Source organism: Sorex araneus, chromosome 2 (genome assembly GCF_027595985.1).
Source record: "Sorex araneus isolate mSorAra2 chromosome 2, mSorAra2.pri, whole genome shotgun sequence".
Classification (NCBI taxonomy): Eukaryota; Metazoa; Chordata; class Mammalia; order Eulipotyphla; family Soricidae; genus Sorex; species Sorex araneus.
The window spans coordinates 346591919-346612554 of record NC_073303.1 but is presented as its reverse complement, the minus strand read 5'-3'; the positions used below and the strand labels follow the sequence as shown (position 1 = coordinate 346612554).

At 42.6% G+C, this 20636-nt stretch overlaps 1 protein-coding gene across 12 annotated transcripts in view; it reads right to left on the bottom strand.

The window, feature by feature from the left end:
- FHOD3 (formin homology 2 domain containing 3) overlaps nt 1–20636 on the bottom strand; it is a 450025-nt gene that overhangs the window by 117427 nt on the left and 311962 nt on the right. For all 12 annotated transcript variants that reach the window (XM_055127826.1, XM_055127828.1, XM_055127830.1 and 9 more), the window contains exon 10: nt 16519–16757. In XM_055127826.1, the coding sequence (XP_054983801.1) occupies nt 16519–16757 (239 nt within the window). The remainder of the gene's footprint in view (nt 1–16518; nt 16758–20636) is intronic.

The window sequence follows — 20636 nt, the reverse complement described above, 5'->3', positions numbered from 1 at the left end:
CCTTGGCTAACAAATTAAGGTTCCGGCCAATTGGAATTAACAACCATGGTGGATGCAGGGATTCTGTATGCCAGTCGCTCGTATCAGTGAGTATCTTCCACCTCTCAGAGGTGGGTTCACAGTTGAGATGGAATCAAATTCTCCCGGGTCTGGGGTTCCTCTTGGTGCTCACAGGGAGGACCAGAGATAAGGCAGAACTACCTGTAGTTTTCACTGTGGAAAGGCTGGCTATGAGCAGTCAGTCTAAGAACAGCAGAGATGAAGAGATGGGAGGAGGAAGGGAGAAAGGAATGAGAAAGAGGAAGGCGGAAGGGAAAGAGGAAAGTGGTTGAGTGGTGAGGGAGGGAGAGGAGCAGTTCTGTGACAATTTTAATACCTTGATTCATTTTTCAAAGTCTTTTTGAAATTTTTGAAAGTGTACCCTTAGTGGTCTTTCAGTAATGGAGATAGAAAATTCTTGGAGATAGCACATTCTTGTTTATCTGCTTATGGTCATTTCAGTTGTTTTTCCCCTTGCAGCTAAATGAGCAGAGACTTGGGTACCAGAATCATTACCCTCCTTTAGCCTCCAGGTCTACTGGCATTTGCTGATATCATCATCCATATCAGACACCTACTCAAGATTCTGTAGGTGTCTCAATCCCTTGCCTCTAAAAACTTGGCCCAAAGGCAACATAATGGAAGAACTGATCCACATACTGCGTTGGGACTGGAGGGAGGGGTGCTGAGGGTGAGGTTCCAAGGGAGGAGTGCTGGAGTGCTTGCGGGAGGGAGATGGCAACACTGGTGATGGGTGTAGTATTGGAATCATGTGCATGAGAAACCATTAATAGTATTGTAAACCACAGAACCTCAATGAAAAAAAAATTAAATTAAAAAAATCCTTGGGCTGGAGTGATAGCACAGCAGGTAGGGCATTTGCCTTGCACGAGGCTGACCCGGGTTCAATTTCTGAGTGCAAAGCCAGGAGTAATCCCTGTGCATCACCGGGTGTGACCCAAAAAGCAAAAAAAAAAAAAAAAAAAAATCCTTGCGTGTTCATCACCATTTTTCACTTCAGTCCACACACTGTTCATCACCATAAAACAGGGCTAATCGGCCTTGGAAATCTCCTCTAACAGTTTTCTACCTGCTCACCACAGGTCAATTCATCCACACCTGTTTCTCTTCTCCCATCATAGATTTCCTATAATCTCACAGTGCTCATCCTCTTTCAGTTCTTTCTTTCAGCCAATCCTTATGAACCCACCGTTTCTCTCTCGGCTCTAGCAGAGTTCATATTGATGATTTCTCTTTGCTGCACTGTAATTCAGCAATACTTTTCCTTTCCACTAAGTATAAACACAGAAAAGTTTCACGAAATAAAATTAACGCTTCATATAACCAGTACTGCTTTAGTTCTTCTAACCAATTGCTTCCCTCTTCTACCTCAAGGTAGTGACACAAACCAGTTTGGTCATTTTGGTCCTTGTCTATCTAAAGAATCATACGATGGTTTTTTTTATTTTGTTCAGCATTACATTTGAAAGAGAACTCAATATGATAGTCATATATACTTGAAGATCATTTCTAATCATTTAGTGTAGTATTATCTTGAATGAAAATTACCAAAATTTAATTATCCATTTTACAGTTTATGATTATTACAATTTGTAGCTATTTTGAATAGGGCTGCTATGAACATGAAATACGTGTCTTTTGGTGAAGGTACGGATACATGGGCAATATCTAGTTAGGAATGAGGTTCTGGGTCATTGATAAGCTTGGATTCATCTTCATTAGAAATTGCTAAACAGTGTTTTTAAATTATTTGATCAATTTAAATTATTAAAACACTCGAGTAGTTTATAACCACGTAGTTGCTCCACATAGTTGCCAATTTGGCCTTTGTTGTCAATTTTATTTTAACTATCCTACCTGGTGTAGTGGTATTTTATTGTGGTTTTACCTTGTTTTCCCTGACAATTAATGAAGCTAGCCATATTGTAATACTTCTAACATCCATTTATGTATCATGCTTTTGAAGTATATAAGATTTTTGTCTATTTTTCATCAACTAGCTTGCATTTTTTGATTTGCAGTTATTTTTGTAATTTAAATATATGTCACTGGTCCAATTTATGTATTATAATTATTTCTCCCTCTCTAAGATGTCTTTTTAGCAATTCATGCTTTTCTTTAAAAAAATGAACAGATATTCTTAGAGGATCTACTTCTCTTTTTTTCTTTCAAGGGTTTAATACCTGAGTTGTAATTTTTTTTTTAACAGAGGGCTAGAGATATAGAACAAGGGTTAATGAGCTTGCCTTGCATGGAACCAACCCTGCTCTGATCCCCAGCACTGCACACCATCCCCCAGCACCACCAGGGGCCACTCCTGAGCATAGAGCCAGAAATAGCCTTGAGCTATTTTATTATTTTAAAATAATACTGTTTTTGCATATAGCCAGTTCTTCCGTATATTTTATTATTACACTGAAAACACAACTCTTAAAGTGAATAAAATACACAATCCTGATCAATAAACTATGAAGATGCATTTTACCATTATCAGATAAACAGAAATCCACAAAGAGGTCCATTTTATATGTGCTTGAAAAAGTCAAGTCAAAAATTTTTTTTTGAGTCACCATGACATACACAGTTATAAAGCTGTTCATGATCACTATTTCAGTCCTACAATGTTTCAACACCCATTCTGCCTATATGGTGGGCACTTCTCTCCTCCCTCTCTATCTCTCTCTCTCCTATCTCTCTCTATCACACACACACACTCTCTCTCTTTCTCACTCTCCTTTTGGGTATTGTGTTTGCAATACAGATAAGGAGGGATAATCATGTTTGTTCCTTTACCTACTTCATAGCAAAACTGAACAGAAGGTACAGAGATTTCCTACAAATAACATCAGGGTTTTTTTTTAAGTAAAACTATCCAGGGGGCAAGAGCTCTCCCTCTATTACACAATTCTTTATTAAGCACTTTTTTATGTGCCATACACTGGGCTGTCATATTTCAAGGATGTTCTTATCCTTGGAGTGTACAGGTCCATAGGGGATGATTTTAAAAACTAATTGCACCAGGAAATATTCAAAGGTAGGGGGTAGGTGTGAAATGGCCTAGAAAATGAAAACAATTTCAGATTGATGCTGAAGAATAACTCAGAAAGACCAGGAAGAATTCACCAGAGGGCAAAAAAGGATTATTTTTTCCATGTGCTATTTCTTTACTCAAGCTTATTTGTTAACCTTAAGTGCAAGTTCTGTTTGCCTAGCTAATCCTCTAGTTCCCTCATCACCTCTCCAAATCCTTCTCCCATACCCTCCAGGACCCACTCTCCAGCCCCCTCCTCACATCATACTATTAGTGACCCTTGCACCCAACAGGAAGGTTGCAGTTTGGAGCTCACTCTCACTTGGGGGTCCTTATAGGAGCCATTATCCGAATGTGGACTTACTCCTCCTTTGTTTCTCCTGTGGGTTTAGCCCCCAAGGACACCCAGTACAATCATGCTGGGTGCTGCAGCTTTTTGCACTGTGCTCCCAACATGATGCTCAGCATGGAGGTACTTGCTATCAAATACAGGTTCTTACTGTCAAAGATCAATGTAGTCAATGTAGGCAAGAACTGAAGAAAGACCTCCAGGGTCTCCTTATGTTGCAGACAAGAAAACTGGGACCCGGAGACAGCAAGATGATGTGCTTGCTGGCAAGAACTTTGGAATTTTAACATACCCATCAGCATTCTCTCTACCAGGCCATGCTACTCTGTGAGATTGAATACAGATCAAAAATGGCACCATCTCTACAAAGCAATAGTCTCCCGAGTGATCCTCCTTAATCCTCCTCTTCTAAACCAAACAACATAATACAATTTACATAGCCCACCTGAGAGAAATGGATAAGGGAGTTGTAGCCTTAAGGAGATATCCCAGGATCCCAACACCCCCCCCCAATCTGCCCAAGTACCCCAGAGGGTCAGGACCTTGACACAGGTATGACCCATCTGTGGCAACTGGCAAAAAGTTCTGCCTTCAAAAAAGAGATGAAATGCACACATTTTAATACCCTACTTAGATCTGCAATTATTAGATTAAAAGTATTTCATAGAATTACCTTGTTAAGCTTATGATGGAGAAAATGCCCTTTGGAATCCTGCTGTATTATTCTGCGTTAGCAAACACTTAAAATGGAGTTGAATTTAGCTTCATAATGACTCACAAATTCTGTTAATTTTAAGCCTGTTTCTAGGTGACCCAGGACCCCAAGTTTCCAATTAGTGATCTTAATCAGTTAAGACATATCTAACCAAGTAAGAGGTGATTTCATTCAAGAAAAGTTTTGTTATCCACAAAATTAAAAAAAAATCCTTCAAAATATTTTTGTTAGCCAAGAAACTGAAGGCATCTAACAAAGCTGGCTGTTGTTCTGATGTTTCCATGGTGAGAACCCAAAGTTAGACAGGAAAGTATTTATTGTTCTTGTAGCTTTTAAAATTTAGAATGAGTGAAAAGTATAGGGTATGAACTAAATATATTAAAGAACTGGACCTTTGGCTAGATCTTTAATGCATACACCATTATTTTCCTATTTTCCTTTTGGATAGAGTACTAATAAATCCAGGAACTTCATTGAAAGCTAGCACTATAATAAGCAGAATTCTAGTGAGCAGAGAATATAAACATCAACAGGGAAAAAGATCCATAGCCAGAATGCAAACCTATTTGCAGGTGTTAAAACTCTGGATTATTAAGTGTCTTGCTCATTTCTTTTGCATGTACTTCAAAAGCACAGATACTAATTGCTTTTAGTATTCCTTGGGGGTCAGAGACTGCAGAGGAAAAACTAAGATCAAGGTAAAGTAGAATCATCTAGGAACTTTAGGATACAGGAAGGAGAGTCCCAGGCTAAAGTTTCAAGTTGCCTCCAGAGGGGAAACACCGCCCCCAAGCCCCCAGCCCTGGGCTTATTCTGGCTGTGTCCCGGGCAGGATGCAGTGCTTCTCTTTTCCTGTCCACAAAATTAAGTGCCAAAGCAGTATGGGAGCATCCTGCTCTGTGGTCAAAGACACTCAATCACTTGGCTGGCTGACTAGTTCTCTTATTTCCCAGGAATTGTACAATTATGAATCTAATGTATAGTTCCTGGTCAAACTTGTTATAAAATATTTTAAACAATGCCAGTTCTAATACATATTATATCTCAAGTTTCCCACACATGGGAGGGGAAAGATTCCCACTAAAAAAAATCAAAATAAAACAAGAGAGGCATGGTAAATATATCCTTAGAAAGCAGGTATCAAAAGCAACTAGTGGGGCGAGAGCCCTTGTACAGTGGACAGGGTGCTTGCCTTGCATGTGGTCAACTCAGGTTCTGAGCCCTGCCCGGAGTGACCCCTGAACGCAGAGCCAGGAGTAAGCCCTGGTACTGCTGGGTGTGCTCCACCCACAGGAACAAAAATATCCACCAGCATGAGATGGCCAAACATGTTAGAGAGATTTTGTGTAGAATAACATCTTTCTAACTCATGACTCAGATCCTACGATGCTAATTGCCTTTTCACATGTTTTGGATTTCAACACGCTACCATCAACTCTTCTTATGGTAATCAAGTACAGATAATTAGCATCTAGCAATAAACCCCAAATCTTGTATTTCAGCTTGTTTCTTCCCAACAACCTCATTTTCTATTTTCAAGCCCTCTCAAGTCATGCTCCCAAGGAATCATCAGCAACCACAAGGGCTTGTCAGGCAGTGTTTGTTCTCTAGTTCACTGGCCATCTACTGGTGGAAATGTCAACGAAGAATTAACTATTTAAGAAGGAGGTAACATGAAGAACAAAAAGAGTAGTGAAGTGCCAGAAACATTGATGAGGACCATTAGGAAAAGAGCTGGGTGCATGGCATAGGTGCATATCTTGCCTATACACTCAGTTCTCATGGGGTCCCCAAAATTCTCGTGATCCTGGGAGACCCAGCAGTAAGGGCTACTTTTGTTCTAATGTGTGTCTCAAATTTCAAGGACCACACAACCTGTATCCCTCCTGTGTCCTACACCACCAAGGAGGATCTTATTTTTTTTTAAAAAAAGTCCTAAGTCCCCTTTGGTTGGAGATAGCCACTGTAGCAAATCTGGAAGGCAGAATTTTAAATTTATAAATTTTAAATATATCATATGATGGTCTCTTAGTATAGGGGTTAATGTGGCAAATATGTTGGTACTTCTAGATGGGTAATTTCTTAGCACTGCTGGTCACATTCTATCCTACTTTCCTTATACAGCTACTCCCCAGTTCTTTTGTTTTAAATGGTGCTATGATATCTGAACAATTTCTACATTTCACCAAGTCCTCTGTTTACACACCACCATACTGCCGTGTCTGCTCCTTTCAACAACCAGTGCTACAGAGGCTTGACCATAATATTTATGAGTGTAGTATCTTATGAGACTGGAAGTTTTATAAAGGTCCTATTCTGGTCTGGAATCAAGACTACGGTAGGCATGAGGTAGCACAAGCACTTTAAACAAGGAAAGTGAAAAAACAGGTAATATTTAACTCTTCTTTAGTTCATGAGTGGGTAAGCCTACCTTAACAAACTCAGAGCAGTATTTGTAATATCAAAGTTTATAAAATGTCAATATAAACTAGGAAGTCTATCCCTGCGAGGTGACACTGAATTGGCCACACTGCGTGGCACTGGGGGGGGGGGGAGGAGAGTGTCACTTCTACGGACTTGGTGGTTTGCTCATTTATTGGTGTCAACCACAATGGTCATGGATCCAAGTTTTACAAACACAAAGATATGTCACCTTTGCTTCATAACGGATTGTCCCATTTTGTGACCAAGATAATTTACACTTCTCTTAGGAAGGCAATTTTACAAGGCATGTTAGACTTGGGGGAAAAGATGAAAACTACCTGGCTCTAGTTGGTGAACATCTGTCTCAGGGCAGTGGCTGCCATGAGCAGCCTGTCCTGAATGTTCCACCCACTTACCCTGTCCTTACCCAAGGCCTCTGGAGACAGATGCCTGCACGCAGCAGGCTCTGGCTGGCCACTTCCTCATGGGGGCTCATCTCTAGTCAAATTTTAATCTCGTGTTTATAAAGCCAGAACCGCATGGTTGGAAAAACAAAACCTCAGGAATGAAATTATTTCTCTGAGGCAGTATGAATACTGTAATTGAGTATTCCTGAAGTGTGATATAATTGTCTCTAAATTCCTCACTGAGTTATTGAATCTTCAGGAAGCATGATTTATCAGGATGACAACGAGGCATTTTGGCTGTAGATACCTGTCCCAAATGTGCCCAGGCTTCCTTGGGTAATGAGACTGCCCCAGGCATTCTTCAAGGGGGAAGCATCATTCTCTTTGCTTGATTCTGCCTCCCAGGGAGCTCTGGGTAAAACAGGCTGGGAGCTCTGTAATAACACACTGATTCTGGTGATTTAACACTGTGTTGGGCTCTCTCAGACTAAGCATTTTACAAGACTCTCTTCTTTAGTCTTCACAAGAACCATTAACATGTATACTGTTATCATCTCATACATTTAATAAGGAACTGAGACAGAAGGAGGGTATGGAGTTTATCCAGCCTCACACAGAAGAAACCCAAAATTTGACCCAGTAATTCCAACCCATGACTATACCTTTCTACTATGATCCTCGATTGTGGCTAAGTGCCTCTTTTGTTCAGTGTTAGAAGTCGCCATTAATCCCTGCTTCCTTCAGATTATTTTCTGAACATTAATGACATTGTCTCACTGTCTCACTGTGCAGAGGGAGTCTACCAGCTCATCTCCTGTCAAACCAGCAGATTTGGTCTCCACTAAGGGGAGAATCAGTAGCATTTTGTATAGGGCACCATGAAACATACTGGAACCATGAGTATACTCATTTGAATTCTGCTAAGTCTCTCCACACGCTAGTACCTTACACACAAATAAACACTTTCCCAGCATGAACAATATAGGGTCACTGTCTATTCACTCAGCTCATGGTGTATGACAAGCAGGACATTAGGCCAGGTCCCTGTTCCTTGGGCTGTTTCTTCTATTTCCAAAGTACTCACAAAAGGGGCCATTGCAAAAACGCTTCACTAGCACCCCCTCTGCCGAAAGGGGACTGCTTTATTGCCCGATCAAGGCAGGTCTCTTTTTAGTTTCAGGGTTAAATTTCTCTGTTCATCAGGCTTTGTTAGTGAAAATCACTACCAGGTTCTCTTTATAGGTTCTTTTCAAGCAAAAATGATTCATTCTCTCTTCCACTATAGTTTCCACACAGCCCTGTGTGGGCATCTTTAGGAAAACCCTGGGAATTTCACAGGGTGAACAGACACTGACTCTGCAGAAAGACCATCCTCACCCAAGCTCTGCTCAAAGGGCTGCAAACATTCCGGAAAGAGGTGGGAAGTGTGTCATGCACAACATAGGGGTTCTGCACAGGTCAAGGCAAACAAGCTTGACCCGGAAAGCAGCAACTTCCCAGAGCACTGCAACTAGAAACAAGAACCTTGGCATGCCTTTGAAGGGTACTTACTCCCGCCCACTCCCACAGTCAAGGACTTGTTTCTTCCTGCAACCCCACACCACAGAAGGTCAGGCTAGCATGTGAACCATTGCCACTGGACCATAACTGATTTCAAGGTTCAGTAACTTACAAAGTCATGAACTTTGCAGCCTCAGCATCTCAGGATAGGATGCTTCCAGAGCCTATGCCTTTGTTTCTCAGCTCATTAGTTCGTTTTACCAGGGTAATGGCAAGTAAGCTTCAGCTAACCTGCAAGTTCATGTGCCTGAGTTCCAAAAGTGTTCATCCAACTGGTTGTGGCAGCTCTTCCAATGACCCATTGTTACCTCCAACTCTAAATGCCCAAATGTGACTGGCAGTCAGTTCCCATGGCCCTGGATTACTGACTGGGGGCAATCACAACTCACATTCCTCATCTCACTCACACTCCAGTCCCTTTCCTACTAGTGATGCCCTCTGTGTAATCCACCTCCTTCTCTACTAGTGATACCCTTGATGTAGTTCATCTCCTTCCCTCGTTCGCCCTACTTCTGCTCCTGTGGGCCCCCTCTACCTCTCCCCACACTTGTGTGGCAGTTCTCCCTCCTACAAGGTGCTCTCCTGCTCTCCCAGAAATCCTGTGAAAGCAAATCCATCACTTGTTCACTTTACATTCATCAGAAGCTCTGCTCTTATTTTAAAAGGTTAAATTTTGGCCCATGTCTTGTAACTCTAGAAAAATCCCTAAATTCAACTCAGCAAAGTCCAGAGAAATCTGCAATCTGATACACTGATTTTACAAAACCAGAAATCCTGCCCCAGAAATCAGGAGCTGGTGATAGGATTGTTCTTCAGGCCTTAGTACAGGTACATACCCAAACCTTTTTACCCTGGCCCTCTGACCTCAGTCCACCTCTTACCACTCAATATTCAGGAAGTCTGGAAGACCCTCTTATACATACAGACCACTGATAATACTCCAGTGACTCCCACCTCAAGAGGTCAAAGCCCTGCTGATGAATCCCACTTATAACAAATCATTTCCCATCAGATAAATCTCCCCAAGTAGCAGCTTGCTGCTCATGGTAACTGTGGTTGCTAATCTGCTTGTGAAATCCTTTAGCATGTTTATGCCAGTGCAAAAGTCTCCTTTCCAGTTCATGTCCATATTTATTTGACAATTACCTTTAACAGAATAATATCCGGGAAAGCTCCAGGGCATGAAGTAACTGCAATGCCAACACTGACCGAAGCACACATTTGCTACCTCTCTTTTTTCCATCATCCTGTTAAAGAGGTAACCAGCATCCTAGTTTACAGTAGAGGTGACTGAAGCCAAGTCTAGGAAGGAAGAAGGGTTTGCAGTTCCAACAGCGAGGGCTACACTCTCAACAATGAAGCTGCTACACTTTTCCTGAGCTTGAACAAGCCTTCCTCCAAGAGCCAGAACTGAGCAGGTAACAAGCCCTAGATTTTGCAGGTTCACATCAATTCTCTTCTTCTTCTCTTATTTTCATAACATCAAGTCTCTTATTTTTCTCTACGAATTGATTGCTCATTGCCAACTGCTTGAATGAATGAGGTGCACTCTGCTATTTCTGCACCGACCCTGCAGCTAATGAGTGAATGAATTCTGTAGCCCCTGGCAGAGATGTTCTGTGGACAAGGCAGACCAATAACAGAGTGCTCTAGAATTCAGCATACAAACAAGACTCCTTCCTGTCAAAATATAGGAAGATGAGCTCATCCACCTGCATGATTCCATAATTAGGCACCTTCATTTGCCCACTGGTTCTTGTGGCTGGCAGAAAAGTGCCAAACCTTGTTCTATTGCTTCAGGGGGCAAAAAAAAAAAAAAGAAAAACAAGAAAAAACATTCCCATTGCCTTTCCCCAGTCCTACCTTGAGGCTCAGCCCCAGTGTTTGACTCCTTTTATACCCACCACCCACTGGGCCACTAATTGGAGGGCATCAACTATGAGGCTCCAATAGGTAAAGACATATTAGATAATTGATAATTAATTGTGGCTTTCCTTTAACCACAAGTTATTGTTCTCTACTTTATCCTTCCTTCCCCCCACACCAAGATTATGAATCTTTGTGATGAAATGGAGAGGTGTTGATGTCACTGTCCTTTAAAATTTTTATTTTTTAGTACACCTCTTCAGGTACTGTACTCCTCAGTGCCAATTCAAGAGAGAAACAAGCAAATCAGAATGATTGTTTAAGGAAAAAAATCAAACATCAGCTATACACAATACTGATTATTAGAATTATAAATTTTAATAAGCATTTTCACTGAAGGATTTCTTTTTGCATATAACTCATCTTGAAAAAAGGTTAAACTGGTTCCTTTTGAATACATTTTATAGATTCAAAGACCAGCTCAGGGATTTAGGTTCCTGGTGTAGGCTCTGGTCTAGAATAGTCTGATTTTTAACTCTGTCCTAGGCTATGATCATCCCAGGAAGGGAAGAATTAAATGATTTGAATTCCCCTAAGACAGGTTTTCTCAGAGTCAGCACTACTGGCATTTTCAAACACTGTTTACTGTGAAAGGCTGTCCTGTGCTTTACAGATGATTTAGTAGCATCCCTGGACTCTGGTTATTAGATGGCACAGCACTCTCACCCAAGTTGCATAAACCAAAAGTGCTTCCAGACTGGACAAAAAAATGTGCAGACATGGTCCTTCAGGAAAAAAATCATCTCTGGTTGATAACCACTACATTTAGGCACCATCAGGACAGATTCCAGGCTGCCTTAACGTCCCAAGTAACCTTTCCCGGGCTTATCTCCAGACCACCTTCTCTCTATGCGCTCTTCATGTCCCTCTGTTGACTATTCTCTTACTCTTGACTACCTTCTCAATCTTCCACTGTGTCTTGGGAATTGTGGGCAGCAGAATCCCTATAGTCCTGACCTCTCATGGAACATTCTTTCTAACTCTGAACTTAAGAACACTTTTCTCAACAGCCCTCTCACATGGCACAATGGATTCTTTTCTCCCCTCAACAGTTGACTTTGCCAACTCCAGCTCATTTCCCCACAACTCTCTCAAGAAACCAGCCCACTAGTAAAGAGTTGGCAAAGTACCATCTATAAGCCAAACCTGATCCAATACCAGTTTATGTACAGTGTCAGCTAAGAATGTTTTCCACATTTTTCAATGACAGAAAAAACATCCAAAGATAATTCATGACATATAAAATTCATATCTGTGTCATAAATAAGCTTCACTGGAATGTAGCCATACCTGTTATATATAGCTGCTTTTCTGCTAGACAGAATTTAGTTGAGTAGTTGCAACAGAGACCAGTTGGTAGAGAGGCAAAGCATACTAACTATCTGGTCCTAGCAAGAGAGTTTTCCAATCCTTGCCTTTGAGGCAGGTGGAAGTAGTCTTTACCATCCACACCCAACAAGTTGTCATCACCTGCAACTTTTCATCTGCGTCTCTTTTTCATCTCTTTTTCATGTCTCTTTTTCATCTGCATTAAAATACACACAGGACTGAAAGCTGGATGGCACAAGTGTAATCTCAGTCACTGAGTGAGGTTCAAAATGACCTCCGTCATTTGGAATGTTGTGCGAAAATCAACAGGATGAAACTTGAAGTTCATATACAATGTCCTATGCCATGCTCATAAACACTAACATACAGTACAGGAAGACTGGTCTGTGCCAACAGTAGAAAGAAATAGGATGAATAGGAAATGTATAATGGAACACTAAGCAATAATAGATCTATAACACTGGAGCAAATTTAGGTCAGCAGGTATTCTTAACAAGCACAGAAGCTCAGGGACAGAACATAGTTCCTCGGTGGAGATTCTTAACTAGAGTATGCAGGAAACATTTCTGGGTCTAAGTAAAAACAGGTTGAAGATCTATCAGACCTCAGATGACTTACAATTGCAATAGTAATAAAGACATTGGTTCTTTTTCTAATTAGATGATCAAAATAAGTTTTGGTAAATAAAAGAAAAAAACCAACAGTTTTTCCTTATAATCTAATCGATATTTTAAGCACAGAAAGAAAGCCTGTTAAGGCACACAAGTCACAAAAGATGTACTTCGGTGACCAAATCATTAATCCCAGATCTTCTTTGCTCAATACTCAGTGTAGAGTTCGATTTATGTTTTTTTTCTGGGGGGGGTCACACCTGGCTGTGCGCAGGGATCATTCCTGAGGTTTGGGGGACATGTCAGGTGTCAGGATCAAATGTGGGTCCATTGAGTACAAGGCAAGCAGGTATGCTGTACTATCACTCCAGCCCCTAGAATTCTATTTCTTCATAAATCAAAGCAATGGATGCCTAATATCTTAAATTAAAATGCATAAAATAATCTAGCAGGCTTAACTTTTTCTCCTTTTTGCCTAAAAATTTTTTCATTTAAATCCCCCACCCCGACAGACACCCAAACATATACCAGCACTAGCCACGTGAAATCTTATAGCCTAGATCTCCCTTTCAGAGAAACTGGCAAGCTACCAAGAGTTTCCTGCCAGCTCGGGAGAGCCTAGCAAGCTACCTGTGGCATATTAATATGCCACATACAGTAACAATGATGGGTTTTATTCTCCTGAACCTGAAAGAGCCTCTAATGCAGCACAGTTTCTAAGGACGAGTAAAGAGAGGCTGCTAAAATCTCAGGGTTAGAATGAATAGAGACATTACTGGGCCCACTTGAGCAAATCAACGATCAACGGGATGATAGTGATAGTGATAGATCCTATTTTTTCCCTCCCTAATAAGCCAGAAGTAAAATCCTGCTCAAGGACTGTCTAGGAATGAGTGATTGGGAAGGTGTCCTGCATTTGAGTACTAGAGGTATGGCTCAAAGTCTACTTGGATCCTCTGCACACTTTTTCTGCTGTTAGTCATAGGGCATGCACCCTTGACCTATTTATCACTTTTCAAGGAGAATAGTGACAACTTACCCTGCCTATGTTGACCCTACAGAGAATCATGGTGAGGATTCAATTCAAACATCATGAAAGGAACCATCTTAAAACAGAATGTCAATCATTTTCTCAGACGACAAATATTTCTAATCTCTAACATAACTTTACCTTCCCAAATAGACATATTTCTCCCTCCCCCACTTCACTGTCTGAAAACAGAAGTTAATTATTATTTGGTATGAATTGATAGTTTGGGAATTGAAGAATTCTAGTACTATTAATTTATAAGAAAAAAATTGTTAGCATTCTCAAAAGGGGGGATGGGTGGAGATATTTGATTCCTTTCCCTCCTCTCCCAAAGTAACTTTCTGAACACACCAAATAGGTACCTTCAACTTTTGGATAATGAGGAAAACCTAGAAAAACCTGGCTTTTAAAAAAAATTTTGGGTCACAATTGGGGATGCACAGGGGTTACTCCTGATTCTGCACTCAGGAATTACTCCTGGCGGTGCTCAGGGGACCATATGGGATGCTGGGAATCAAACCCGGGTGGGCAAAAGCCCTATCTACTGTGCTATCGCTCCAGCCCCTAGCCTGGCTTTTAGTTAGGTCCAAGAGTTATCAAATCTAGTCTAATTTTCCTCATGTGTGGTCTCGGTGGCATATTGCTGCAGCGAGCACAGTAAGTAGGGCCAGAACGCTCGTACTGATGCAGAGCAATCTAGGTCAGGCATGCTTCTGTGTCTTTCAGGGTCTACAGGGAATCTAACACAATGAAAGTCTTGATTCTAAGGTAACACTGCAAGGCACAGATGTTGAACAGGTGACTAAGCTATGTGTGCAGGGATCACTTTCCATTTCACTTCTCATCACCTTTTCTCTCTATTCCACTCTCATCTCTGCCAAAACGGAACAGCCGGTTGGGGGACACAGGGAAAAATCCTTCCAAGAACCTTCATGGATGATGCCACTTCATAATCATCAATCTATAAAAGGTAAACTGTCACTGAAAGCCACAAAGCATATTTTTTGTAAGTGCTACTAAAGTGAAAGTACTAATTTTTTAAAGTACTAATTTACTAATTTCAGTAAAATTAAAAAATCAGTATTATTTTCAAGGAATGAGACAAGCAGCAACCATGGCCCTCCTATTTTTTCCAGATCCCAGCAAACCCAGTCCTCAAAAGCAGGAATGGTGCGCACTCTTGTTATTTTTTCTCAATTACCCCAAGATGCTATTACCTAGATCCGTATCAGGGACTTTTGAGAAACAGGTGCAAATATGACACAAGTCAGGCCAAGCCAGGGAACTCACACTGCTGCCAACATCCCCGGATTCCTACTCTCCACATCTCTGTGGCTTTTGAGCTCATTGTGGATACTTTCCTCAACTCTCTCAGACCTCCGCTCAGGTAATGGTAGGAAGAGCTTCCAGTGCCCTCAGAACGAACACACACACACACACACACACACACACACACACACACACACACACACACACACACACACACACACACACACACACACACACACACACACACACACACACACACACACACACACACACACACACACACACACACACACACACACACACACACACACACACACACACACACACACACACACACACACACACACACACCAGTGACTCCGTAAGCTCCATTCTATTGGGAAACACCTCCCCAGAGTGGAAGAAGTGGGTTCTCCTTAACAAAGGGAGAAAATAGAAAATAGACATATCTTGACCACTCTTTCCCTTTTCTTTTTTTGAAATTATAAGCATTTCTGATCCCTCTTTTTCTTAAGGTATCTAACATATTGTCAGTCTTTCTCCCTCCTCAAGAAACCTCATGGCTTATGTTGTCTACCCTCATTCTTACTTTCTCTAAGCTCATATGTGACATTCATGAGGACAAAGATATTTTCTATTCATTATCTTCATGCTGGGCTGGAGCGATAGCACAGCGGTTGGGTGTTCGCCTTTCACATGGCCAACCTGTGTTCGATTCCTCCGCCCCTCTTGGAGAGCCCAGCAAGCTACTGAGAGTAGAGAGCCCACATGGCAGAGACTGGCAAGCTACCTGTGGCGTATTGGATATGCCAAAAACAGTAACAATAAGTCTCTCGATGAGAGACATTACTGGTGCCTGCTCGAACAAATCCATGAGCAATGGGATGACAGTGACAGTGATCTTCATGCTATCAAATAGCCCTGACCTATATCAAACCAAATAAAAATATTTGCTGAATGATTGAGAAAATTTATGGTAATAGTTTTCACTAAAATGTGTGTATATAATACATATATGCATAAATACATACAGCATTTATATGTATATATTACATGCATATATTATTATGTTATTGATTATGATGGGTTTCAGGGTGGTTGTGGTAATTTGGGGACTCATCTGGGGTGCTTAGAGGCTACTCCTGGCTCTGACCTCCTCCAGTACTATCACTTCAGTCCCCTTATGTTGTTTTCCTCTTTCTTTTTTCTTTTTCTTTTTTTTTTCCTTTTGGGTCACACCTGGTGATGTACAGGGGTTACTACAGGCTTTGCACTCAGGAATTACACCTGACGGAGCTCAGGGGACCGTATAGGATGCTGAGAATCAAACCCAGGTCAGTCGTATGCAAGGCAAACATCCTACCCGTTGTACTATCACTCTAGCCCTGTTGTTGTTTTTCCTTCCATTCATGAAAGTTTGTGCTTTTTAAGTAAAACCAACCTCAGTGATGCACACCACTCCTAGCTTAAACTGTTATAATCTAACGTGACCGCACGCCTTTCATTTCTAGGCTGAGGTTCTGTAGTTTGCACTACTTACCATTTGAGAGGGCACCCCTTTTCCGAGTAGATCTTCCCTGCCATGTGAAACGCCCCAAACCCCAAGGAGGGGAAGATGATCAAATCTGTGCATATCACCAGGGCCACCTCACCCTGGAAGACCCATGGGAACTGGGGGAGGGGGGTGGATTTGCAGGGAGAATGTGGCCGGGAGGTGACTCGGTCCGCGGCCCCGGAGAGGTGAGGAGTGGACATCGGTCCTCATCTCCTCCACCGGCGACCCTCGGCGGGGCAAACTGGAGCTTACTTTTCACAGAGGTCTCGCACTTGGCTGGGCTTGCAGGCAGGTGCCGACAGGGCGCAGGGGCTGCTGGGCGCCGACAGGGGGCTCCTGGCGCTCTGCACCGAGTGCCGGCGGCTCCGCCTGCGGTCCAGGCCCCGGGGCTCCCCCGGCGCCCCCGAACACACGCTCGCCCTCCGCCTGTCCCGGCGCCCGTGCGGGGCTGGCTCTGCCGTGTCGTCGCCGTCCTCCAGCCGCAGCGCCACCTGCGAAAGCAGAAGGCAAGCCAGGGTGAGCCCGATCGATCGGGAGCCGCCGTCCTCTGCCAGACCCACGGTGCGACTTTGCCTTTCAAGGCTGGCCTCCCACCGACATAACATCGCCTCGGCCCACCCTGCAGGCCCCCAGCCCCCACCTCTCTGCAAGGTGCTGCCAACACAAACGGATGAGGATGCCCGCGGTGCGCCTCTCCGACCGGGAAGAACGACCGTGGCACCAGGTCTGGGAAATGGTGCAGAATGCAGTGGGATGCTTTCCCTGGAACTCAGCCCCACCCTCCGGGACCCTCTCCTCCTGGGCCAGCTTTTCTGCTCTCCTGCCACAGAGACACCAGGGAACCTCTTGAAGTTCACAGGGTGGGGGTTCCCAATGGCTCCTGAGGGACAAGGGAAAGCTTCCAGGCATTCTGATAAGAGCCAGGAGACTCTGAAGTTAGGGATGGGGGCGGGGAGTTTCTCCTGACAGCAGGCGGGGACTGGACTCACCTGTCCATCCAAGATGGGTTGCAGGTATGAACTGCTAGCTATGATTGCAGGCTGCCACCCTGCCCGGGCACCTACTACGGCCCCATCAAGGTTGGGGGAAGCACAACTCCCCCCCTGCCCCACCCCCCACACACCAGAGAGTTACAAACACACATCCCAGAAATAGTAGGCCTGTGGGAGCAAGTCTTTAGACCTTTCCTCTTAAAGTGATATCTGTGCAGAACTCTCGGCTGACACTGACACTTCAGCTCTTGGGTGGAGCCTTAGCCAGCTGGCCTGAGCCGGCCTGCCCTGCCCTCTTCCTTTGCTGTCCTGCTTCTCGGTGGCACCCTGTCCAGAGGCCCCGGTGGGCCAGCATATCCGTAGCCTTCAGTACTACCAGAATAGAGATTTCCAAAGGGGCACTGAGCAGATTTTTCTCTGAAAGGGGGCTGCTATGCCAAATGTCATGGTCAAATGTGGTGATGGGGGTGGGGGATGGGGTTCTCCTGCTGGTGGATGCAGGTCAGACCATCCTGTTTCCATTGGCTGGGCCACCAGTAAACCAGGAGTGGCCTCTAGCCAATTGCTTGCCCTCCTCTCACCCACCAAATGAAGACAATAGCACTGCACTGGCAGCACTGTGGACGTCCAATAGGGCTGGGTCTTCCCTGTGGCTGGTCCTCATTAAATATGACTCCCCTTGCCTGCACAGCCCTCAGGTGAAGGGGCCTAGCATGCCCACCAACTCCTCCATCCCTCCAGACTCTTACATTAGGCCTCACAGCAGCCCAGGGGATCCAGGTGTAACAAGCCACAAAATCTTCATGCCTCAGTCACCCAGCCCACCCTGTGGGCAAACATCTGCAAAGGTACAAGTTCTCCAGCACAAAGGGACTCTAAGTCCCATCACAATTTGGTCCAGACATGTGAGGGAATTCAAAAGGAGCAGCACACAACAAATTCGTTGTGTGCTTGCACATCCCTTCATGGACGAAACCTTCTCGTGGTAAAAGCAGTGGTCTCCCATGACCAAGGTTATGGCAGCTATATTCATCTCTCAAGGTGAGGAGAGGTGGGCACCTCTTAGGGGGGAGCGGAGACAGATGGCCTATTTCCCAGGAGTGCATTTATGTTCATCTGCCCCTATCAGTAATTGCTCTATCCCTTAGAAAAGATGAGCCCAAGAAAATTCTTCTATATGCCAGATGCATTTTATAACAATTTCTCAGGTAATAAGAAGACACTAATATTTTGATTATATTTTGTTACTCTAGATCTTACTGATTAGAAATAATTTGGGGTAAGGGTCAAAATAAGAATTAATTAGAGTTCAACAAAATCTCAACTCATATATTTAAAAACATCACATTGGAAAGACTATTTGCTCAGGTCCCTCTCAACCATCTAACTGCAAAAACTAAAATACAAATTAAGTATTTGGTGCAAGAACTAAAATAAAGTATTTGGTTAAACACATTTCAAAACTTTAGCACTGTAAGTGATATTCTTTGAGAAAAGTTTAAAACTCATTATATACCTAACCAAGGACTATATTTTAAAATACTTCTAGTCAATTATTTTCCCTCATTTTTAGACATACAAATTCTAGACCATCTGAACTTATCCTGACCTGAAGTATTGATTCTGCTTCTTATTAAGCACACATTTGGAACGATAAGATTAGGGACTAATGGAGAGTTCAGATATTTCTAATTCCTTGTCTAACCTCAGAGATCAAGGATCAAATAGCATTCCATTCACAGTTCCTTTCAGAGAGACACACAGATTGTGCATGAGTGAAATCCACTTTAAATGTTGCTTAAACAAAACAAAAAATCTGGATAAATTATCAAAGCAACACCATAAGATGGATTTCAACTGGGGCTTTTTAGAGTTCAGATCCTTGACATCTATCTCCCTTAAAAAATAAAAGCATGCATAGAGGGGGTAGATGGTGCAGTGAATCCCAGCAGATCCAATGGCAGCATCAGGCTTGGCAGTCAAGGACATTATAACATGAAATTTGGAGCTGGCATTCACTGGTGATTTTGTTTTTATGAAAAGAATTCGAGAATCACGAGGACCCAATGAAAACAAAGACCTCACTCTCACCTTAAAGTGACTGGTGGCACTTTCCAACTCTTCTGATCCATAGAGCAAAAGAGTTAGAAAGCATTTGGAGGGAACAGTGCTTTCTATAGGACTTAATCAAAGGCCATGGTGGTGTTGTATCTGATCAACTTCAAGGACAATTACTGTCTTTCCTGGGAATACAAACCTTTGTGAAAGAGCTCTAAGCTCTCCTCAATGATAGAGTAATTAATTTGTTTGGCATTTCTCAAATGCCTTATAATTCTATTAAAAGTATAATATTGTTTATAAACTAAAAGCTACAGGCGGAGGGCCATCAGCAATAATGCAGCGGGTAGGGCATTTGCCTTGCATGCAGCCAACCTGAGTTCGATCCTTGACATCCCATATGGTCCCCCCAGTACCACCAGGGGTAATTCCTGAGTGCAGAGCCAGGAGTAACCCCTGTGCATCTCCAAGGTTAGGTAGGGTTCCTTACTCTACCTAACAGTGTCAGCGTCATGAGCAACCGAAGGAACAATTCTCAAAAATTCCTACTGTCTGAGACTGATCTAAAAATTCTTTAAAATTCATTACTGTGGATATTTTCAAGACATACAAAGGTAGTATAAAAACTATTTATAATCCATGAGTGCTAACAATGGCCAATTACTAACTAGTACTGAATCCTGTAAAAGCCTAACTGTGTAGCAATCCACAGCGAGATTTCTTTTCAAGTCCAACCTAACCCTAATGCTAACCCTATCCTGACTCTAGTGCTAATACTAATCTAGACCTAACCTTATTCTAACCATATTAACTTTCATACTCAGTTTCAACCACAGCCAAAGTTAAAGTCTATGTCTATCCTTAACCCCAACCCTAACCTTAACTCTATGCTAATCCTAACATTAACACTAATATTCCTGATTTTAGCTTTATCCTAAGCTACAAATTACTCTAAATTTAATGTTCACCCCAATACTAACATGTATTCTAAACTTCAACCACAGCTAATACTAAACATGATCTTTTTTCTTTTTTATTCCTAATGGTAACCCTAGCCCTAACACTAATTCTAACCCTAACAATAATCCTAATATTAACCCACCCCATGGCTTGATTTAACCATAAGAGTTACTCTAAATTTAACATTCACCCTAATCTTAACAATCACATTCAGCTTCAACCATAGTTAACCTACAACATGTTTTCTTTTCCTATACTAAGCCCAGCAAGCGACCGAGAGTATTGCACCCGCAAGGCAGAGCCTGGCAAGCTACCTGTGGCGTATTCCGTATGCCAAAAACAGTAACAGTAAGTCTCACA